The sequence below is a fragment of the Aulostomus chinensis genome, chromosome 21 (genome assembly GCF_037954235.1).
Source record: "Aulostomus chinensis isolate RoL2024-O1b breed Wild chromosome 21, RoL_Achi_v1.0, whole genome shotgun sequence".
Lineage (NCBI taxonomy): Eukaryota > Metazoa > Chordata > Actinopteri > Syngnathiformes > Aulostomidae > Aulostomus > Aulostomus chinensis.
The window spans coordinates 5,315,099-5,339,781 of NC_141340.1; the positions used below are offsets into that span (position 1 = coordinate 5,315,099).

A 24,683-nucleotide genomic window follows, 5' to 3' on the forward strand; every position below is an offset into this window, starting at 1 on the left:
TCTCTGTTGCTCCCCTCTGAACACACTCACATCCAGCACTTGCAGCCAAATCAGCATTCAAATGTAAATCCTCCTCAACTCTTGGAGTAAATATCCGTCTCTTTAGCAGCCCGACACACCTCTATCTGTGTCGACTACGTGTCCGCCTCGTTTGGTGCGAAGGGTTTATTCCAGCTTTTTTTTTTTTTTTTTTTTTTTTTTTTTTTTTGCTGCTTGTGAAACAAGGTTGAGTAAGAGTCAATCAAATTACACACAAGGTTATAAAAGTAAAACAATACCAAAAGGCTGAATACGAGAGCTGAGGGGAGCTGCAGAGGCAGGCGATAACTCTCTGAAGTCATTACAGCAACACTTTTCACCTTACGTACTGTAAAGTCATTTGGGATCATGTTAATATAAAAGCAATGTTGATTAATGCAGCTTTAAGTAAACAGCACATAAATCTGCCAGTGGAATGAACATTCTTGTTGCTACCGCAGAACAACATGTCAAGGACAGCGCTGATTGAGAACCCAGCCGCACATGTAATGAGCCAATACGCGCGGTTTTATTTCCCTCCTCACGAGAGTGGACCTCAATTACACGTCACATCTCCGAGGGATTATGAGAAATTCTTTGCGTCGGCCCTCTTTTGATCCGCTTCATCAAGCTGTGAATGCAATAAAAGCAACTTAAAAAAAACAAAATAACAAGGGAGATTCATTTATTCAGGAAGTGTGCGCTGCAATGCCGTACGCTTCCTAATGAGTAATCTTCCACATTCTTTAGGAAACTTTAATGTGTCGTTTGGTGAATGAACTGTGTTGTGTGCTAAGTCATTAACTTTAAACGGCAACGGTGGTTGCTTTCAAAGGATTTGGACACTTTCTTAGCATTGAAATGCTCAACACTCAGTTTTCCTCAACTGCTGTCTTTGTAGTAGAGAGATGAAGCCCGGATGACTAAAACGCCAGTAACGAAAAGATTTCAAGCTATTTAGTATTGTTGTGCACGCGCACGCCAACTTCACACCCGCTCGCTGGTGAACAGACGGATGCCAGTCACTGGATGCCAGCGCTGACACGTCTGCGATCTGATCTGATCCAGATCAATTATGACAGGGGGACAGACAGATAATGTCCTCCCTGGAGGCTAAAGTGTCCCTATGCATGTGCTCACTTTTCTGACAGCGTCTTAACATTAACCCCGTCATATGTCAGGCTGCAACACTATTTGTGGTGACAGCACATTCGAGAACAGAAGGGCTCGTAATTCAAGGCCTCGCTCGGTTATTATGGACGTCCCTCATTCTTGGAAATGCTTCTTAAAGGACCGATGATTCACATGTTCAGGCTTTACAATAGTCCATCGCCAGACCTCCTCCTTCGAAGCTTTTGTATCCGGGCAGTTCTTGCAAAGAAAGTCAGTTCTGGATGGTGAGTTTGAAATAACTTCACCTTCGTCAAGGTAAAAAAAAGAAAAGAAAAAAATCTCCAGAACTCGCTGGAAAAGCAATAGAAGAGTACATTTTTTTATAACCCCGGTCCTGAAAAATCAGAATTAGAATCACATTTTTTAAAAATAAAGCCATATATTTAATCCGCTGTAAGATCTGTGTTCTGTGGGCGGTGCAACACAGCAGGCAGACCCGGAATTTTAACTAAAAGTGATGGAGGGTCAGAAATAAATAATTTAAAGAACTCTAACAGAAAAAAACAATTATAGCAGAGGTGTGAGTCTCACAGATAACGTATTTAAAAGTTGCCACAAGGGATGGATAAGTGGTGAACATGCAGGCAAACTAAAGGACCAGTTTGCAGAATGCAGGAGTTGAGACCTCCTCATCCCATCTCATCTCATCTCACCTCACCACATCTCCCTGTTTCTAAGTATGTTGTTTGTTCTCAAACTTGTCAGAATCAAAACGGTTAGCAGGAGCCAGCAACCACATTATCTGATTAAGAAAAACATCTTTGTAAATTCCTGCATGAACATTGTTTGCTAGCTTCGAATTGCTAAAATACTGTAAGGAAAGTTGTTGTGGTTCAGTTTATTTGAGGCAGGACGGTGTGCACGTACATCAGTCAATAAAAATTTGGGTGCACCAGATTTAGCTTGAAGCTAATTGCGGAAATGACTGCTCGCCTCTCCCCTGGTTAAAGTCGGGATGCGGAATGGGTCATGTCACGCTGGTCGTCACGCCACGTTAGCCGTGGGGTCAAGTACGTAGTTACACCAATACAGACAAAAATGTTCACACTTTAATTTTTTTCCCCCCTCTTGCTGTATAACTCTTCTAACATGAAAGCATTTGCAAGCATTTATAATTTATTTTTATAGGTAAAAATAATCACTTGGATTCATCTCACATAAACAAGCGTGGGAACTGATGAAGTGTACATTTCTCTCTTTCTCTCTCTCTCCCTCTCCAGGTGTCATCAGGACAGCTTTGTCCAACATGGACCGCGAGACGAGGGACCAGTATGTGCTTGTCATCCAGGCCAAAGACATGGTGGGCCAGATGGGGGGCCTGTCTGGCACCACTTCTGTTACAGTCACACTCACCGACGTTAACGACAACCCGCCTCGCTTCGCTCACAGTAAGACTTGTGATTGTCCCTGTTGATTAAGCTCGTCTTGTACAAATCAGACCATATTTTCAGGAGCCAATCAGCAATCAGGACAGAGGCAGCCGCTCCTTGTTTCATTGACTGTGTTTTTTGTTTTGTCCTGTTGGAAAGGGTTTTTGGAGATCTATTATCACTGAAAAGACACTTGAACTCAAAGACCAAAGTAGAGTAGCGAGTCTCCAGCATGAAATGAGTGCAGAGGTGCCAAAAGGCTCCTCTATCTTAGAATATCGCCTATCTTTAGAAAACAGGAAATGTGGCGAATTACCTGTGACAGCTGGAGCTGACTCACTCTTAAATATGTTGAGTTGGGTTCATCTGTTTATATGAAAACATACTTTGTTCTTTTTCCTGCATATAGTTGACCCTGGAGGTAGAAAACACGTTGGCGTGGGTTTAATCTTTTTTAATTTGGTGACTGCCACGCAGTCACGTGATCACATTTTTCAGCAATTAAAAAAAAAAAACATGTATGTGAATTGTGGCCCATTTGATTTGGCAATGTATCGCCAAATCAAATGTCATGTTACTGTCTGGATTTTGCTGACAATAGACACAAAGAGTGTGTGTCTGTGTGAAATAAGTAGTTCAAAATAAAGTAGTTCTGGAATATTTAATGAATAAATGCGTTCGAGTAAATTCACAAAATCGATGCGGGGTTGTTCAGGGGGCCTCATTGTCAGAGAGCTAAGCTAAAGTAGCAAAAGTAGCCAAGTCATGAATAAAAATAGCATGATAATGCATTGCCTAATACAAATTAGTTGTCGTTCCTCTAATTAGGCAAACTGCTCAATTTCAATTCCTTCCCAACACAAAATGTGATGATCAAAATAAATAAGTGTCAGTTTAGCCAAATGAGACATGAACGTATTCAGCTACATTGCAGCATTTTCTACAACCGTCTTTCTTGTGTTCATCTCTTTGTCCTTGACACACACACACATACACAAACACACACACACGACATACAGTGAGCAGAGGGAAAACCAGAGACCGCAGGACGACTCCTCAAGATCTGTGAGTCGAGTCTTGAAGAGCCGTTCATTCCCAGGAGCCGTTCAAATGAACTGAAGTGTGTGGATCGGTGGGAAACAACGAGCGTCTCTTCAACAGCATAGGCCCACTTCATCTGTAGATAAAGATTAGACAACACAAACAATAGGCCTGCGGTAGAATAACTTCATACCAGGCTGCAGTATTTCCAATTAAATATTTAAAAAAAAAACCTTCATGCAATCCCTGTGCATTTGTGTAAACTTCTATCTGTGTTATTCTGTTACTGCAAAAAAAAAGAAGAAAGTATTGCTCAACTATACTGTGAAAATCTTTCTCCTGTTGCTCTGCCAGAAGCACGTTTGAACAGAAAACACGATGAAATCAAACACACTCATTAAGTCCCCTGTCATTAAACTTCAGCCCGCCACTTTCCTAAAGTTATGTTCTTTATCCCATTTTCTCTTTAGCTTTGCAAATTTTTCCCCGCTCTTTTTTTTGGGGGGGGGTTTCCTTCAGCAAACATTTGGACTCTTACGACCAAATTAAAAACCAGCCCTCCTGCCAGGTGTGCACCGCCCTGCTTTATTCTTCATCAGAGCTGGGGGCTGCATCGGTGTTGGATACCGTGATCAATCAGGCACCGCTCTCTCTCCCACCCTCCCTCTCTCTCCCTCCCTCTCTCTCTCTCTCTCTCTCTTTTTTGTTGTCAGCCTATTTCACGGGCTGCTAATGGGTTCCAGGCCGAGCTTTAGAATTCAAAGGCATGCAGTGCTTCTCATGATAATCCGAAGCGCCGGCAATCGGTTTACTGCTGATAAACCAACCACTGTCTGGCTGGTTCACTCACCACTGGACTGCCTTGGAAGCCGAGTCAATTTACCGGCCCCTGGGGGGGGAAGAAAGGTTCAAGTTTGCACAACAAGTCATCATTGCAGCTTTAACCCAGTGCTGTCACGCTGGGAAGAAAGACACATTGGAGGAGTGCTGGGGTGGGGTTTTTTTTTTTGCTCCTGCCGTCGTGCTCACAGGGGTCATGGGTCAGGATCGATAGGCCATTATGGAGCATCACAGCTGATAGAGTCCAGGAGCTGCAGCTCGTCCTCGGATGAAACCGGGGAAAAAGCCAAGGTTAGCTGTGTGAGAGGACGGGCGCGGAGGCGAGAGAGGAAAGGTGCAGGGGGCAAAGCGGAGGGAGGAAAGCAATTCTTTGGTCTTTTAAAGAGCTGCTATTCCACGGCAAATTAAAAAGCCATTATAAAGATTACACGACAGCAAACAATGTCAGGCAGATTAGCATTTAGACGGTGGCTGAGGGAGACACTGTCAGGAACACAGAAAGGTCTGGTAATGAGCTCTGCCATGGTGATTGGGGAGATTATGGTTATGAATATGATTCCCTTCTTTATTCTTATAAGAGTACTTTAAATCCAAAGGGTCAGACAAAAGCTCAGCGAACACAATGGATAGTTTCGGAGTAATAGAATGTTCGAGTGGACATTTTATCCCGTGAAAGGTACCAAAGGGATCTAGACTTGACTGCTGTTTTATTTCATTATTTTTTTTTTTAAATCTTTTTCGTGGTAGAAGGGGTAACTCATTACATCCTGACTGAGTTTCCCAAGTTTAAGAGTTCTAACTGAATGTCACCGCCACTCTGCGTTACACAACACGATATCGTTGAGGGGAGACGCCCGGCTGAATCGAAGCTGAAGGGGTCGAACAAAAGCTGCACTGCTTGAAGGTGAGTTGGTGGCGAAATAAGCACATCCATTACCGCCATCTGCTCCTGTCCATCCCTTTCCAGAGATCTATCAGTACACAGTCCTGGAGTCGCTTCCTGTGCAGTCTGTCGTGGCCAGAATCAAAGCGGCTGATGCCGATATAGGCTCCAACGCCGAAATGGACTACAGGATCATGGACGGTGATGGGCCTGGCATGTTCAACGTAACGACGGACGAGGACACGCAGGATGGGGTTATCATCCTCCTGAAGGTACAGCAGTAATCATTACACCTCTAATGAATACAAATGCAAGTTCTGCTGCGCCGCTGTTGGTGTGTACTTAAACATTCTGTGCATAAGTGGCACTGAACCCTACCAGCGAGCTGCCGGGTGAAATCCCTGCCTGTGTGCAGCTGCTGTGGCATTAAATGTTTATTGGAATACGGATTTGAGTTGATCGCTTTCTTCCTCTTTTCTTTTTTTCTTTTTTCCTACCGAGAAGTACTTGATCTGTAAAATCATTATACATTCTCGAGTACTTACTGGATGCAAACTGTCACAGCTACATTTATGTATGCATTGTGTTTAACACCATTGTGAAAAAGGGTACAGTACACATCTATAGAGCTCAACAATGAGAGCTGACTTTCTTTTTTTATCCAGCTTTGGATTCGGATGTAAATATCGCCTCCTTTTTTTCTATTTTTTTATATATCGATATCTGACATTAAAAAAAAAGAAAAGAAAAAGATTTTATATCTGAAAACAAACCAAACCAGGGCAGATGAATGCTCAGAGCAACAGCAGACAGAGAGAGCGAGAGAAAATAAAAGTCTACCTGTGATGGCGACGCCATTATAACTAATCATCACCTCACGATAAGGAGAACGTAAAGAGGATTTTCACTTGTGGAACCTCGCTGTTGAACTCTGGCGATAAATCTCACGGCTCTCATTCATAGTGAACCTTTACGATCCTTTTAAGAAGTACTGTCTGTGTAGCTAAAATCAGATATACTGTGGTTTATTCATGTAATGCAATCACGGGTTGTTTTCCATCACCACGCCGCAGCGCTGCACTCTGTGACAGGTTCCTTCACTGCTGCTTATTTCCAGGCAACATAAAGATGCTGCTAGTATTCACTTCCGCGCCAAATCTGCTGTTTTGCAGATGAAAACAGCCCCGAGCAAATTCAATAAGTACTTCAGTGTTTGTCGAAAACCATTTGTGTCTGGTCGTTTAGGAAAATTACTTGGCTTTTGTTAATGCAGCTACATATTTGTTTGAACAAGAAAATTTGGGCTACATCGACACAGACAGTGGAGGGAGGGATGCATTGTTTCAGTTGGTTAACAATTAAAGAAACCTCCCCTTAAAACATTGGGATAATTGAGCATTTACCTTCAGCTAATTTAGCTTTATTTTAGAAAGGTCCAAACTGTCGATGTGCTGGCATAACAGGCGGGACACGTGTTTATCCACTCTGGTCCGGACGCAGCAGGCAGCAAATTTATCAGGGGATAACTGCCTCTAATGACTGTTTCCCCTTGTCCTCTTTACCTGTCTCTCTCAGTCTCCAATGCCTTCTACTCCTCTGGATTAAGTAATAATTGCTAATGACAAATCAGCATTGACTATTTCCAGCCTCTTTGATTGAAGTAAACATTCTATCGTCATGCTGAGCTTCACTGCAACACACACAGGCAGTATGAAGATGGTTGAAAGGATTAATAGAAGAATGCACCCCCACATAGGAATCAACGCAGTAGTAAATAACCATGACAACTATTTGGGTAATATTTGCTGTCCTCCCCAGAGCCAGACATGAAGAAGGGAGATGAAAATCCCAGAGGCCTGCTAATTGCTAGTTAGCTTAGCACAATAAACGCTAGTGTGAGTCAGCGTGCCTTCCCTGAACCTGCACTCAGTGGTTTAGGCTTTTTTCTCCCATGTTTTTGAGAAGCTCAAACAATGTCTTGTTGGCGACAACACGCGGAGATAGAAACCTCACTCATCTGTGTGAGCATTACAGAGCTGAGACCCATGGAGACAAGCTGATTGCTAGTCAGCGTAGCGCAGTGAATGGTGTCGAATGGGCAGGTTAGCATCTGTCTGTCTGGGAGAGGTCCTCCTCTCTACCAGGAGTATTCCAGTGAATTCCATGTCAGATAGATCAGTTCCAGGTTCCTGATTTGTCCAGCATTAATCCATCCATCCCTCCATCCATCCTTCCATCCATCCATCCATCCATTTACTGCTGCTTATCCTGTTAAGGGTTTCTGGAGGGCTGGAGCCTATCCCAGTAGCCTTCAGGCGAGAGGCAGGGTTCACCCTGGATGTTGTTGACAACCATTGGCTCTCACAGCCACACCTACAGTCAATTTAGAGTATCAATCAGCCTCGTCCCCTCTTGATGTCTTTGGACTGTGGGAGGAAGCTGGAGTACCAGAGAGAACCCACACAGGAACAGGGAGAACATGCAGACTCACACAGAAAGATCCCGTGCTCCAGCCGGGACTTGAACCCGGAACCTTCTTGCTGTGGGGCCACAGTGCTGACCACTACACCACATGCCGCCCGAGTATTGATCATAATCTGAAGTTAAAGTATCTTTAATTTTTATTTTAAGAATTGTTATTTCAAAGTGAAAGTCATATACAGTCCTGGTTCTGTTATTGCAGGTCATTTTGGAGAAAAGTGCTTTTTCAACGAAGGGAGACTGTTGCCTCACCTGACTTTCGGATGTACCATAGCTAAGGGCCCATGTCAGGATATCAGAGAATTCTAAATGGTCTCCGAGGGCCACATGGATGTGACACTCCATTGCTTTTGTAGGAGAGGGAGAGAGAGAGAGAGGGAGTTGCTGGTTACTAGCAGTTCTCATCAGATGGGCCAATTTGATCGTTTGTTTGTTTTTCTTCCAAACTCAGCATTGGAGAGGAGTCACGGACGATGAAAGTGTCAAATCAATGCTCTCATGCGCTACATTAAATGTTGCAATGGGGGATTCAAAATGCCAGGGAAAAAAAAAAAGAAAGAAAAAGTTTCAAAAGCATTCATTTCACAGTCGTGTTGAGCATGTTGTGTGCTTTTTCTTTGAATCAATATTGGCTTCGCACCAAAAGGTATTGTATTATCCATGAGCAAATCACTTAGTTTTAAGTTTGACTCTGTGTTAAAGTGTAATAGGTCTGAGTAATCCATAAACTTAATTGGGAACAATACGTCTTTAATGCATGACAAATACGCATTATTACAGTTATACATATCGCAGCCTCTCACTGGATGCCGTCTCCCTCCTCTGTCTCTGCTAGCCTCTAGATTTTGAAAACAAGAGCAGCTTTTCCCTGAGGATCGAAGCCACCAACAGGAATATCGACTCCAACTTCTTGAGTCTGGGCCCCTTCAGTGACACAACGTCAGTCAAGGTGACCGTGGAAGACGTGAACGAGCCTCCTGTCTTCTCCTCGCCCCTTCGCAAGATGGTTGTTTCAGAGGACGCCAAAGTGGGCACCTCGATCGGGAGAGTCTCCGCACATGACCCAGACACCTCCAACAGCGCCATCCGGTACTCGCGACACACTCACCGGTTTCTGTCTTAAACTGCCGATGTCTCTGCCTGCCACATTGATGGGTGGGGAAATCTCCTTCTGTTTCCATCAGTTTGTGTCGATGCGCATTTTGAAGCTTGATGGAAATGGCGAAGTTCTAAAAAACAAACAAAACCCCCAAAAAAAACTTTACTTTTTTTTTTTTTTTTGGAAAGGGTAAATGCATAAAATAGAAAACACCTTTTTGTAAACTCGGGCACAGTGAACTTTAGCTCGCTCGACAGCGGCCTCATGGATACTCCCCAACTTTGTCTTTGTCTCCCCAGAGCGCGCGCCGCGGCTGATACTAGCGGGGATAAAAGAAAAATGGCCGCTTTTAATTGAAAAGAACTCCTAGAGGCCTCCACACTTTTCTGCTGGAAGGCAACTCTTCTACTATCTTCTACTATTCTTTTACAGCCTTGTGTAATGCCGCCCATCTTCTGACGAAAGTACGGATCGCACAGCCTTACACTATTTGCTTGTCAATTAAACGGAAAACACAACTACTTTACTCTTGTAGCATTTACAAAATCCTGCCGCCAGCTGTGGTTTGGACCATTCAGAGATTCATTGGGGTGCGACATCAGCGAGGAGTAGCTGTCGGTTAAAAAACAATCGTGACTCCTTAAAAAAACAAAACAGTTAAACGCCGATGGCAAACGTGCTTTTCGCTCTTCTCCTGACTGGTTCCAGTTCGCTCCTGGTAGACAGATGGTTGATCCAGTCACCTTGACAGTGTTTTTATGCCACGGTGCCAGCAACAGCCACAGGTCACAAGCATCATGTTTTTAGCTTGTCCTTCCATCTGTCCCGTTCTCGTTAGCGCCAGGTCTCAGGAAACACCTTGAGGGGATTTCTTTTCCGATTCGGCACAGATGTCCACCGGGACTCGAGGATGAACCGTAAAGACATTGGTGGTCAAAGGTCGACAGTAATGCAGAATATCTCGCTGAAAGTGCCCTTTTTTTCCTCCAGTTTCCACAGGTGATTGAAGATTGTTCTGTGAAACAAATTATCTGTATATTCTTCAGATCCTCCAGCCAACTTTCACTTAAAAAAAAACTTAAAAGAAATTCACCCTGGGTTTCCCGAAGAACCTTGAACGCCCCGAACCAAGTGAAGAAGAACAGTTTAATACGTATCGCAGCTCCCCAGTCTCTAAAACACATATTTTGTGTCAATGCAGTGATCAAATCCTTGTGTCTGGTAGTACTTGAGATACACTGAGGTAATTTTCCTTCCCTGCACAACTTCTCTATCTTTTCCCCACTAAAGGGGGAGGGGGGTTAACCTCCCAGTTGTGCATTACAATCTTTGTGCCAGGAATGAATTTGTCTCAAATCAACAGGTGTGTTGCACACAATGAAATCAGCTCACGCATTACAATGAAGCAGCGCAGCTAAATTAAAACTTCTCTCTTCTCTAATAACTTCCTTCTGTAACCGGGGGCAACGATTGAAACGCATCATCGTTTTAAGGGTCTGGCTAAAGTGATGCCTGGAGCTCTGCATTTTTAATTACAGTAGACGTGGATGTGTGGCTGTGAAGAATAAAATGTATTAGCGTTTGTTGAATCATATTGTTTTATATTTCTGGGAAACAGAAGTGTGGAATGTTACTGAAGTATTGGGATTAAACGGGAAACTGCAGTCATTTCAGGGTGAAAAATTGTACACCAACAGCCATACACTTACACGAAAAAGCTCAGAAAAACTGTAAAATAATGTTTCAGTTTATGTTCTATAAGGCAAACCTTGTAAACAATCCAAAACTGGGGATTTCTGGATTATTAACTGATCCAAAGAACAGCAGATAGTTCTTTGCAGTATATTTGAGCTGCTGTGACTCCTTTCATCCAAAAACAACAATAGATGCCCACTGTGGAAAATTCTCCTCAGTCTTGCTTTCAAATAGGTGATTGATTGGTGAGCTCAGCCTTTAACACACCCTCCCACTTACATTTCAAGAGTGCGACAGGTACAGAAGATGAGAGCTGGAGGTGCCTGACACATGACTCTGGCTTTACTTGTCTGTGGGTTTACAAAAATGAGGCGCATAGTCTTCATACCCTGGAAAGCGTCTGTGTGGCTGTCACGAAGCCAGCGCCAGATGGTGGGAGGTCCAAGGAGTGCAGCCTTTGCAAAAGCGAAATGCCATCTTGAACAGGAGAATGACAATCCAGCAGCAGGGTCAGGGTTGCACACTTGTGCTGCGGCCCTTTATGATTCGAAACAAGCTCACGCATTCACATCAATCTGTGCTGTGTCAGTCTCTAGTCCACCTTTTTTTGGGGGGGTGGGGGGTGGGGTGGGGGGTTTTAATTGAATGAGTATTGTCTGTTATTCATGTTTGGTCTGTTAGGATTGTTTGTAATCTTAATCAGAAAATCAAATTACTGCAGCATTGTAGCTGTAAATTGCCTCTCCTTGCTCCTGTGACTGTTATCAGCGGCTGCAATATTATTTCACCACATCTGCTGAAATTAGTATTATTGTGGAACTAATGCAGCCACAAGAGTCAAATTACATTGCAATAATACCCTTTAGATGTAGGCTAATTGAAGTTGTAATTTTCTCTTGGAAAAAAAAAAACAAAACGAGTTGCTGTGTATTGAAAGGGTTTGATCACTGTTGTGTGCTGAGGGACAAGTAGACGGCCTTCAGTTCTGTTAAACTGAATAGTGTTTTGTTTGTGCACTGCTGTAAAGACCCTGCTACATTCTTGTATTCAAAGTCATTTAAACAATGGTGTTCATTGTCCGCATATTTTGGACAAATCAGCTGAAGGTTCTCAGTTTGATGCACGACTACAAGTAGAAGGAACACTGAATGTGTGTGTGTGTGTGTGTGTTCAGGTACTCCATTGACAGAAACACAGACTTGGAGCGCTTCTTTAATGTGGATGCTCTAAGTGGGGTCATCAGCACAGCCAAGCCTCTAGACCGAGAGGCCAACTCCATCCATAACCTCACCATCTTCGGCATCGAGAGCCGTAAGTTGACGCAAAGGACACAAATCTGTGACATGGCTGCAAAACGGCAAGGCTATCGTGAAGTGAGCTATAGCCTTGCGTGAGTTCCCCACATTGTATTTGTACTTATTTTATATACAGGAGGCTCTCAAGATTTAAAGAGAATCACAAACTTCATCCTCTCCAGAGCCAGACAAGAAGATACCCTTAGATATCCTCTGTGTGTGCATTAGGGAGCTGAAACCCACAAGCTAACCGCTAATTAACTTAGCACAATGATTGGTTCTGAATGGGCTCTTTGGGATAACTCCATCACAAGTCATTAAATACATTTTACCCTAAAATGGTGTTTGCCTGCATTAATGGAACTAGGGTTGTGTATAATATTCGCTGCGTAGCCGGAACTACTTTCCTGACTGGGTGGAGGGATTTGACCCACCCTGCAACATTTATCGACAGTTAGAAGATCGCTATTCCAAATAATAGCTGACTTTGTAAGACGGGATGATGACTTCTTGCTAAACCAAGATTCTCAACGTTGTACCAGAATACACTCAGAAGGATCTACACGTGTTAGAAGTTGAGCAGGTGAGATAGAGGCATGCTAACCCGCCCATCCACTGCTATTCATTGTGCTAAGCTACCTAGCAGTCAACTGGTCTCTATGGGTCTCAGCTACCGAATGCACACACACAAAAAGGTAGGGTATACGTCTTGAGAGGACTACAAATGAGCAAATTAATAAAAAAAAAAAAAGCCAGTGTCTTTCTCTGAAGATTCTGTGTTAGCTTTCTAGAAACTCCAGACCAGGAGACCTTGATTGAGCTCTGTTTGTATCTGCTTAAACTTAATCAGTTGCAAATGCTATCCTGGAAAGCTTAATGTTTGCCTTCATGTTAAAGGCAATTTTTCATGCAGTTATAAAAGTCAAATGAAAACAAACGTACCATTTTCAAGTGAGCAGGCAGCTACAACAACATGTCATGAACCTTTTTTCTGTGTGAAGGACTAACAAGCTGCTCAAATCAGGACCAATTCTGTGCCATTAATTCTGTGTGTTTTTTTGTTGTTGCTGGGAACTGGCAGGCTCACACATCATTGGTGATTTTTCAAGCAAAGATGCTATTTTGTATTCACTGGAAACTATTCAACTGTTGTTTGACCCCATGCTGAGAGCAGCATGGGCGGTGGGAGCCCAGTTAAGTTGGCATTAAGGGACGTTAAACATAGCGGCTAATGTACAGTACAAGCTGCAGTTATTGGCAAATAAGTCCCCAACGGAGTTGTTATGTTTGGCTTCCATGCTGGTATCTCATAGAAATACATGAAATGACCCCAACCTCTGCATGATGTGGTGGTTGTCGGACATCTGTTGAAATTACACACCAGCATCATGTGTCCAGAGCCAGCAGAGATCCAATCAGCATCCTGTAGCTGCAGTGAACCCATGCAATCCCTGCTTTGTTCTCATATCGTTATTTACTGCTAAAAGTTAACTGAAGGGAACTTGGGAAAGTTTTGTTTTTTTTACGACCAGTAAGTACAGCTGTGGTGGCAGTTCCTCCCAGTTCCTTCGAATGCCTCAGTACTCTGGTAAAAATAAAAGTTGCCAGTCAATATACTACATAAGACGTATCTTTAAATCCATTTTTTTTCCTGTTGTGCTGACTCTTGACTCCATCTTGGACCTCCTCCCTTAAATTTGAAAGTACATCAACTTCTATGCCAAATCATTCTCGTCAAAGTACAGATACTACTGAATACTACTACCGAAAACTTTCGTACCACTGCGATACAGTAAAGGTGGTGTAGTGATTATACTTAGGCACAAAAAAAAAACAACTTGGTTAAACGCCGGCAAGAAAATCGGGTTGTGAGACACATTGCAGCAAACTGCCTCAGACAATAGTCAACACCCATCTGCTTTTTGTTGACTACAAATCCCATCCTGGCCTCCGATGGATGTAAGCATCACCAAGGTTTTAGAAATTGAAATTGAAAATTGTGGTATTAACTCGTGTTTTCTGCTGTACACAAAACAACCTTGATTTGTTTTAGACACAGACCTTAAACTATTTCAGGCGTTTCAAATGAAAAGCTGTTCAAAAACCCTGTTGACTGACGAGAGAATTGGACCTCCGATAAAGCTGAACTGCTCGCGGGTTCTCGGGCTCATTCCTGTGCCACGCTACTTCAGATCCTTTTTATTACTATTCCCAATGAGTGTTTTAAGGTGAGCTCGAATCCTCGCCGTCCTGTTTCCCTCGCAGTGGCCTTGTGCGCACAATAGTGAGAAGTTGTGGGCTTGTTGTAGGCCTGTCAGAGAATATTAATTCACACACGGGATGGTCATTTTGACCTCCATGTCTCCCTGAGCAGTGGGGACAAGATGCTGACTGAGGGTGGGTGATCTCACCCACGGGTGAACTGTGTTAATTCGATGTGGAGAAGTGCTGCGTGCCTTTTTTTTTTTTTTTTTTTAATGTTTTTTAAAATTTTGGTTCATCTCTCAGTGGCTCCAAGGACACAAGTGCCTCTTCTTTTTGTTCCTGCTTTCCTTTCATTCCGCCGCTATCACGCAAACACAATGGACAGCAATCATCAACACACATTCCGCCGAGCGATCTCGACAGCTGTGTCACATCAGTACAAGTTAAAAAAGACAAGCAGCCTGTCAGCCTGGCAGTTCCTCTGCTCTCACATCTTCAGACACACGATGTTGGAGAAGGGGAAAAAAAAGAAGAGGTTTTCATTTCTTTATCGAAACCTCTTTTCTTCAAAGATGTGTTTTTATTTACATCTAACGCACGAGTTGGTTGATTCCCGAGTGTTAGCGCTTGCCTGATATAGCAACAAAGAGAAGGCGGTATATAATAATAGCCATATGAAATGTCACTTCATGCGTGAGATGCTGCCTTCTGACACGTAGTGACACTTGGGCACTGTTCTCAGCTGAAAACATCTTTGAGTTCACAGACAAAATGCACTGCCCTGCATGCCTCATGACAGTATTTATAGTCGACGGCTTCTTTGTACCTAAAGAGACTCTTTAGTTGAGGGATGTTGTGCATTTCAGCTGCAGTCACTCACATTTCATCCGCCCGCCTCAGACCACGCCAATGACAACAAGTCTGTGGCCCGAGGCTCTGCGCGTCCCTTTTATCACCATCAAATCAGCCGGCCTGAATGTCAGCGCGTCATCTCTGGCCAGCATGGCAGCGACGCCAAGCTAAATCATCATCTTGAGCAAAGACACGGCCATTTAGCCATCAGTGTGTGTCAGGCAGACAGAGGCGTGAAGCCCACTGTGCAAGATGGCTCGATCGCAGCCTCGCAACGAGTGTAATCACCTTGGCTGATCCGCTGCAGAGTGGTTAAGGACGCCAGCTGTTGGAGGCACCCTGCATATTTCATGACAGCAGCACTCCCCCCCAACCCCGTCCTCCTCCTCCTCCTCTTCCTCCTTTGTGATTAATTAAACACAAGAAAGATCAATATTCCATAATTAGGCCAAGTGTGGCAACTTAAAAGGAGAATTAAAAGAAAGTTTGCAGAATGTGGTGACATGATCAGTTTTTTCTTTCTCTTTCTTTTTTTTTCAGAGGATCCAACCCAAATTGGGAAGGGTGTCGCTCTCATCACAGTGCTGGATATAAATGACAATGCTCCAGTCTTCGCCATCGACTACGAAACGCTTCTGTGTGAAAACGCCATGCCGGGACAGGTAAGAGAGCATCTCTTCCTTTCTACTCCCACCACGCCAGCTTCAGGTTTGACTCACAGAAGCGACCTGCTGACTCTCAAAGTCATTAAAACTCTTTCTTGTGCTTAAAACAATACCAGAAAAAAAAAGCACCCCGTAATATCAACCTCACAGCTCGAGGTCGTTCCGGGGAGACGGCATCATTAGTACGAGTCACATCCTTAGGATTTAATAGCAGGTATTGTAGCTGTTACCGTTCATTAGAGATGTTATTCTCATTCCAAACTGTCAAACACAACTAAATTAATATCAGCGCTTGACTCGCCTGTGGACTAAATCCACAGTAGTATCAGCGACTAATGTGATGTCTCACGCTGGGATGGAGTGGTCCTCTGTCGCAGTTTGACTTTCCTTTCTGTGTAATTAGGCAATCACCAGAGAGAGCAGCAGGGCAGAAAATATACCACCATATCATGCAAAAAGGAAAGCAGAGGATATTTTCTCAGCTCTGGGAATTCGAGGGGAAGAAGCCGTAGCCATGCATGGAGTTTTACTGGTGTTTAGCATTTGGCCTCATTGTTGGTAAATGGCTTGTGCGCGGTGGCGATCCGTCTGCTCGTGGCATTTGGAAAATACAATCAGAGGCGAAGGGCAAAAGTAGCGTGTAGACCTGAATAAGTGCAATTGATCACAATGATGCATTGTATTGGAAATGGCTATTAGGAGCTTTTAGATATGCTATTTGCATTCACATTCTGGAGCTGATTGTCATGAGGGGCAGAACCAGAAGAGCAAATCATTTCATTTAAAAAAAAAAAAAAAATGTGTTTTGTTTTTTGTGCACGTGGTTGACCGGAAGTATTTTCATGTTTTCTTTATCTTGTTAAAACTCACCAAGTGCTGTACTGCACATGCACCTGCAGGTATTTTAAGATATCGGTGAATTTAAATTGTTTTAATCCTGTTTAAGCCTCAGGGAATTTGCTGGAGTAAACAATGCCTCTAAATTAGCCGCCATCATTATTGAAGAATGCTTGAAACCACAGCCCAAGGCCTATTTTCATGTAACGATCCATCCACTTATCTCCAATGATTGGTATTGCGTAGTGATTTCTTTATTAAAAAAAAAAAAGTTTAGAACAACACGAGCAGCTTATCTAGCAGCCATCATTCTCAGCTGCCTTTCAAATTCAATAGATCACATTTCTCTCCCACTAGCGCCTGATGATTTATGGCGCGGAGACGATGACAATACTGAAACAAAGTCATTCCCCTACGATCAAAGCGGCCCTCAGGACACGGCAGCAGCCATAACCCATGACAGCATCATCATCGGCGGCAGGAAGAGGTGGGGAGAATCTGTAATTACCCAGCTGAAGCAGACAGATTGCTTACTCAACGCTGCTGATGTCTGAGCCGCCAGGTCCCTCAAGGTGTAGCTGGAAACCGCTCCGCTGTGACGGAGGCCTCGGTCCTGCTCCACCCAGCCAGCAGATGTCCCGCAATCAAATTCACTCATAAAATGACCTGAAAGTTTTTCTGTCTCCCCCCCACCCAAGGAGTTTTCACTGCTGTTCGTCTGCCTGCTAGCAGGATTACGCTGAAACTGTCAGGCCCAAGTGAATGAAGGGTCGTAGCACCAGTCAGGATGGAATCCATGACACTTCTGGACAGATCTGTTGGATGTCGACAACAAAAATTGCATTTTTCCTTTACATAAGGTTTGGCTTGGTTCACCTTAGCGGAGGGATGTGCTCTCTGAGTGCTCTCTTGTTGTCAGACGTGTCAGAAAAATATTCAAAGAACTTCATTCATCACCATGTTTTCCATTGATTTTTTCCCCTTTTTTTTTTAATGTCGGCAAAAAGCACAGCTGAAGCCTGGAATTATGTTTGTTTTACGTCTTTGTTGTGTCTTTTTCCTCCCGTCCGTCCTCACTGGTGTGAACTCTCAGGAACTCAAAGAGGGAAATGTTTTCACGTTAGGCAGAAACGTCAATCCAGGGATGAACTGAGAAGACTTTTGGTGGTCGGAGGTCACCTGGAAGGGTGAGCTGAACTCGCGTGTCTCACATGAGACGTGTCTTACAGTGTCTCCACAAGGCTCTGGGGGAATGTCTTCATACGTGGGATAAATGTTTACTTGGATAAAATGATGAGATTATGGTGATTAAAGGTCAAGATCATGTGACCTGCAGCAATTCTGGCCTTAACACTAGAATTCACACACTAATACCAAATCCCTCACAAATGTCTAAATAGCATGAAATGATAAAGTGATGACATTTTTTACTAAAAGGTCAACTGGAGTGTGCGATCATAACGCACAGCAGAAACACTTTTCTGGCCGTATTCAATGTCACCGCTCCTTGGGGAAGCCTGCAGGCGTCTAGACTGTAACGCCGTCGGTAGGAGGAGCTCACATATGTAACAATGCTACGGTGTCTCTCACTTCATTGTGTGTGTGTGTGTGTGTGCGTGTGTGTGTGTGTGTGTGTGTGTGTGTGTGTGTGTGTGAAATATGCACTACTACCAAAGTGCTGTGTTTCACTCATCCCCCTCTGTATTCAGCTCCATTCAAATGCAGCCGTCTTTTTCGGCGCCGCTGGAGTGCACCACTGAGAATGCACCTTCAGACTGAATAATGAAACAAGGCAAAATGGAAATTTTATGATGAAATTTACACCCAAAAACACATACAGAGCAAAGGGAAAGGGAGTAGTTGACATTTGAATGCAAAACACTGTTTGAATTCCAACTAGGCGTGGGTTCTCCGCAAGCACGCAGACTGGGCGGACTTGTAACCTGTCAGATGTGCACTCCACTTCCTTCCCGATTCCTAAATAATTCAGATGCTACTCGACTGTACGTCCCGTGAACAGTTAGTTGAACTAACTGTGTCCGCTCGCCGGCAGCATCCTTCCTCTTTGCCAAACTCTGCCCACCGGCTGTTCCGCCCATTGGCTTACGCACAGCTGCAACAGAGATGAAATAATAACGTGCCAGTTGTGGCCGGGGTCGACTCTGTGGCTCTGCTGCACAGATTAACAGGGAGTGCAGGGATGGAATAACCTGCCATTTTTCAGGCCTAATTAAGGACGTCTCGTGGCACCGGCCCCCTCCAGAGATGCCACTTGTTACGGATCATCGCTGCGTCTGTTTTCTGCCACGGTATTAATTGATATGATGATGGGGTGAGAGGAGGGGGTTCAGGCCTGTAGTGGCTTGGTTGTGGTGGTGGGGTGAAACTACACAATCACTTTGGTGTAACCATTACATACTTGAGTGGACTTGGCATTCTACTGCCCCCAATCTGCTGCGGCGCTCCTCCAGAGGCTCTGCTCTCCTTGGAGACGCCCACTAGTCAAGAACATTTCTGGGGCTTTGGGGCTTTTATTTATTTACCCCCCCCCCCTCCAACCCTACCCGATCAAAACTACCTGAGTTAATACTCACTTTACTGCCGCTTCCCAGGCTCAGGATCAGCTCAGTCTGCTGCCCTCAGGTGATCACATTGTTAAAAAGAAATATAAGAAATCTGATATGAACTCACGGCTCCATACAGAACTCACCACGTATAATGTACAGACCAATAAACGACCCAAATAAAACGCAGTAATCTATCAGTTACAAAGTGTACTGGTACACCATGTCTCCCTGCTGCTGCACCTGCTGATGATTAAAAGAACAACAACAACAAAATCAGGCAACATATTTGTTTTCTTTTGTAGTTTTGGGAATTTTAAGTGAAAATTAAGTCAGCAGTAAATTCTCTCTCTTTTTGAATATTATTTTTCACATTCCTACATCAAGTTGTCCTGGTCATTGCTCCGCCCCCTCTGGCTCTAGGGAGCACAGTGGACTTCCACTTCCGTCACATCCCGACAGCATAGGGCGGAGGCTGATCACGCTACCCCCCCCCCAGTCCCTGAGTACTTGATTTCTACATGCGACATCATTAACAGACCCTTTCTGCTGAAGACATTTTGTCTCCCTGAAGCAGGAAAGCACACATAGGAACGCTAACATCAATGATGGCTCCATTCCATTTAGCTTCCCAGCGGGCATGATGAAAACCTTGACTATGGCTCCCATGACGTCACTGCTCAGGTCTCCCTCTGCTTCTTTTGAGCGCTCACGGGTCGACTGAAGCTTTAGCGCCTTGAAGCTTGGCTCATCTAACTCTGCATCTTTCAAAACAAAGAAAGCTGATGATTGTGCTACGTTGTGAATTGTTGTTTGTCTCTCGCTTCTGTGCAGCTGAGGGCTGCGGGCCGTTCAGGTCGTCTGTCCCTTCTAAACAGCGCTTGAGGGGAATTTGATGGGAATCCCGTCAGACTGTGTCAATAGGAAATAACAAATGTTTCCTGGGACTCAAGCATGAATGGAGAAGATCAAAGGTCACCATCTCAGGGATGTGTCAGGGACTTCATTCAAATTTCATAACATTTTTGACCAACAAAATAAAAATTTCACGATTGCCTGGAGGAAATTTCACTACATCTACAAAATAATCATTTATGAGGCAGGCAAGGTGTTTGTGGGTGTCGTTAAAAAAAGAAAAGAAAAAAAAGACCAGTTCAAATGGGCTAACTCACTGATCAATCATGGGAGAGTGACTGAATGAACTGGGCTGCCACGATCCAGTGTTTTTGGTGGTGTCAGGATTGAGCACTCAATCACACCAACAGACCTGCAGTCCTCATCCAAATTATCAGTTTAGTGGAGGCGTTGCATCAAGGTGGGAGATGAAAACAAAAACATCAAGGCGCAAGAGATGTGGAAAAGAGTTCGGCTTCATACTGGGAGTTCTATAAAAAGATAGAACATGGAACAAATGTAATCTCAGATCTCACCGGGAGGTCACCCTAGACTCAGCAGGTCAGCTGAGATCACGCCGGCGAACATGACGGCGATGAGAAGAAATGATTCGGATAATTGATCCCAAATAAGAGAGCCGGTTGAAATGATGACACGTTAGCGCGCGGAAAGCTGCGAATGAGTTATGTGTGTCACGACTGGGTGATGTTTGGGGCGTCGGTGTCACAGGAAGCTGCCAGGGTTCAGCACAGGGAGGGGTGTGAAGAAAACAGGTCCACCTTGCCTCATCAACACAGCCTCTGGTGACAGCTTCTCTTATTGCCATGGCAATGTGTGGCACTTTCTTGATGCAGTACAGTACAATTTTAAAGCACTGGCTTGATCTTATTCGATGACTCATCTGCCACCAGGGCTTTCGCTGGCTCAAACGAAAGGCTACACGCCAAAAAGCCAATCATTCCCGCACAATTTTAAATCAAAACAGAACGTACAACTCCACGCATACACAATCATGAAGCTTGTCAAGTCCGTCCTTCCAAACTGGCCATATTGCCAACCATCTCGCCAGTTAGTCTGGGTCGGTATACACAGCTGTGGCTCGAAAGAACGCAGACGCTTTGTGTCATAGCTGCAGTGAATTATGGTAATTGCAGTTCACTTACATGCTCCTGCCATTTAGGAGATGTAAATCTTCATGGTGTGAAGAGAACAATGGTGAGAAGGGAGAGGTTTGAATTGTCGGGGAGATTTATGGAATAAGGAGCGTTCAGAGAGAACAGTCAGTATTTGGTGTGTGAAAGTTCAGCTCAATCATCCAGGATGTCTGGAGCGAGTCTAAATAACCGCAGAGAACTCTGTACAACGCTGGAGTTAAAGATAAATATATCACCAGAGACTTCATCTTTTTCACCTCGCACAGGAGGTCAAAGCGCTCATTCTCTAACTCTAAATCAAAGAATTTGGCTTGAATGAAATTTGTCATCTAGGAATATAATATACATGTTAATAATATATGAGACTACGAATATACTCCGGATGTACTCCTACTACCCCATGACTGTTTACACTGCGATGCCTTTTGCTCCCTCTGGAGGCAGAGTTGGTCCCCCCCGCTGTCATATCACTCCTATATTCTTGTAGTTTTCCATACTGCACTATTTACTCATATTTATACTGTCAAACTGTCATTTGCACTCATGCATGCTGAACTTTATCATCTATGGTTCTGCTCATCTGTTTGCACACAATACTGTTCATGCAGCTTCATTTTATTTCATATCTTTAAAAAATATTCCAAAAATTTAATTTCTTTGGGTCCGTAAAGGGCAGTGACATGAAACATCTGGATTTATTGTCTTACATCCTGATTAAAAGAAAAAAAGCAACACTTTTTAAAAAAAAAAAGTCAAAACGTCTCTCTTTTACAGCGCTTGAAACAACAACCTGAGAAATATCTTCCTCTCTCGTCCCCTGAGTCAACAAGCAGTCAAGATTTGCTCCCCCTTAACGCATCACATGGACATGGGCGGGGCATTTCTGACACATCATGCAGCTGCCCAATCACAATGGACTGGGGCTTCTGGAGGGAGGAGCCCAAACAGCCTGTTTGTTCCAGAGTTGTAAAAGTGGGTGGAGTCATGGCCCGTAGAGCTGTAATTAGGAGCTTTTTCATCATGAACACATGCGAATGCTGGTAAATACACCACCAAAAGAACAACATTAAACTGTAAAAGGGGCATTTTTACTCTCCAGACTAAAATATGCAATAGGGAGTTGAGGACTGGAGCGAGCTAACGATGCATACACAGCCAGTCTACTGAGACCAGTTTGCATCAGGGTATTTTTATTCCACGCCAGCGCTACATACTGTCCATGGATTCAGTGCCAACTTTCAGTACGCTTATTTAATTTAATCTGGTGCTCTAGAACTGTTTTCATCACCCTGAATGAACCAAACTGCTTGTTACATCAGAGCTGAATGAAGCCGTTGAAGTCCAATGTTCTTATATCTTAAGTACTTCTTTTCATTTCACTTGATACTCCAAGCGTCAGCCTCAATACTCATTCGGCACCTATAATTGGTATAAAGTACTGTTAAATGCTTGAGCCCATCAGACATCATCTATCTCCTTGATGTCACAACTTCATTAGGGAAATTGTCACCTTTCGCGCTCCCTCGGTGACAACGAGGTGAAGCCACCTCACAGCCACGAGGCTGCCAACTTCTCAGCGGACTCAGGAAGTTGGGAATCGGTTTTATTTACAGGCTTCGTCTCTTCATGTTTGAGCTGCGCGTGTCAGCTGTGCCAGAGGTAATTAATGTTCAAGCACAAGGCTTCCCGACCAAGATCAATCTGAGGGCTGTGTAGAAGCAGTAAGCAGATTAACGGGATACTAACTCGGAATAGGTTTCTGCACTTTTGTTGTAATTGGTTCATGTTTTAGGGTTAATTAATACGGGTTTGTATGTTGCGTTCGGGAGCTTTTCAGAAGTGAGATTTTTTTTAAAAAGAGGAGGACAATGGAATAAGCTTCATGAAAATGGAGCGTGTCCACATTTAAGACCAGAGTTTCCATGACGGAAACCATATCATAATGGCTACTTCTTGAAAACACACAAGCCACGTTCTTATTCAAGTGATTAAACAAGAAGTGTCAAGTAATGCAGTAAAAATCCTACATTTTAGGTAGACTTTTCAGATATTTGTACAACACTTGAGTCTTTGGAAACTGGAAACTTTCACTTCCTTCCTTCTTCAGCACAAACACCAGTACCGTCAACCCCTCGTGTTTTTAAATCTAGCTACTTTGGTTTTAAAGCACATGTTTTTTTAATAATTGTGCACATTTCCAACATCAAGACTTAGTCTGATTATATTCATTTGCACAAAGACAGCCAGTAGAGATGTCCTTGAACCACACGTTCACATCTAGTGAACATCATCAGTACACATTCTCCTAGGTCTGACGAGTACATTTCAGAGCCTGTTCTTGCGTTGAACCGGTTCTTTTACTTTGACCGGTATCTCCCCCCCTCCCCCCCACAACACAAGTATGTGTACTTCTACTGAAGTAAAGAATGTGTGAACATTTGCCACCTCTGTTTTTTAACAACCTGACTACTCGAGAGGCGCAAATTGAATTTCCTGTTAAATCAATGGGGCGCATTAATGAAAAGCTAATTCAAATGACTACAAGAAAACATGAGGGGGAAACACGACTCTTTGGCTGAATTTTAAAAAGCATTTCTGATGAACAACGCTCTATCCTGATACTTGCAAGCCCTTGTCGTTTGCACATTTTTTCTACCGCTCCTCCGAAGCAACAAAACAACAGACCTTTGTCCCTTTATATACTTTTTTCTTTGATGAAGTGCAGCCATGCGCGAACTCCAAAAAAAAACATTTAATTCTGTGATTCACAGGCCTCCTCGCCCTCGCCTGCGACAGCCACCAGTCTGCTGCCACTGCTAATGTCTTTCAGGGAGAATTTGTGTCTACATCGATGCCTCTCTCTTCAACCCATGAGAGAATTCCCCACCAAAGGTTCTGCGGAACGCCTTGCATCAGAGCCACACTAATGAAAGGCATTATGCATTACAAAGTGTTTGATTTAAGTCTGATTTACAGTCCTTTTTCCTCGGCAGAAACCTTCCTAGAGATAAGCTCTGAATCCATCTGCAAAATTCAAAGGACATCAAAGGGTTCAAATTGTGTATAGGATTCATCATCTGGTTGAGAACCACAGAGAAACGCTTCTATCAGATGTGAAATTTCCATAACAGAGTGAGAGGCATGTGAGTTATTATGATCCGAGAATCAATGGCAGCTTTCATGATATGAAGCTGCACACACGGCATGTTGAGGCGCTCAACTGACGTGTGTACCTGTCACTGATCTGCTGCTGACACAAACACCCCATCCGTCGGTAAATATCCCAAACCTTCCTCAACTAGAGCGCCGAACCCTCTTTTTTTTTTGGTTTTGTTTTTTTTCCTCCCGCGTTCTCTTACACTGCAGCAGTAAACAGAAAAATAAGCTTTGTGGTTACTTTTTTGCTGATGAAAGAGCAACTATTTTATTAAGAAACAGAGTAAAATATTCATGAATTTTCACCCCGCCTGCCAGTTTTGATAATTGGCAGGGTGTCGTTTACCACCTACACTAACCCTTAATACCTGACAGCTCGTAACCAGCAGCATTTAATCACTGCTGACAACTGATAATCCATGTCTCACCACTGATGGATCACTTTTTCTCCTCCTCACCCT

At 43.7% G+C, this 24,683-nt stretch overlaps 1 protein-coding gene across 3 annotated transcripts in view; it reads left to right on the plus strand.

The window, feature by feature from the left end:
• LOC147241433 (cadherin-7-like) overlaps positions 1 to 24,683 on the plus strand; it is a 117,647-nt gene that overhangs the window by 74,334 nt on the left and 18,630 nt on the right. For all 3 annotated transcript variants that reach the window (XM_086190719.1, XM_086190718.1, XM_086190720.1), the window contains 5 exons: positions 2,412 to 2,579; positions 5,410 to 5,597; positions 8,642 to 8,895; positions 11,775 to 11,911; positions 15,493 to 15,614. In XM_086190719.1, coding sequence (XP_086046845.1) covers positions 2,412 to 2,579; positions 5,410 to 5,597; positions 8,642 to 8,895; positions 11,775 to 11,911; positions 15,493 to 15,614 — 869 coding nt within the window. The remainder of the gene's footprint in view (positions 1 to 2,411; positions 2,580 to 5,409; positions 5,598 to 8,641; positions 8,896 to 11,774; positions 11,912 to 15,492; positions 15,615 to 24,683) is intronic.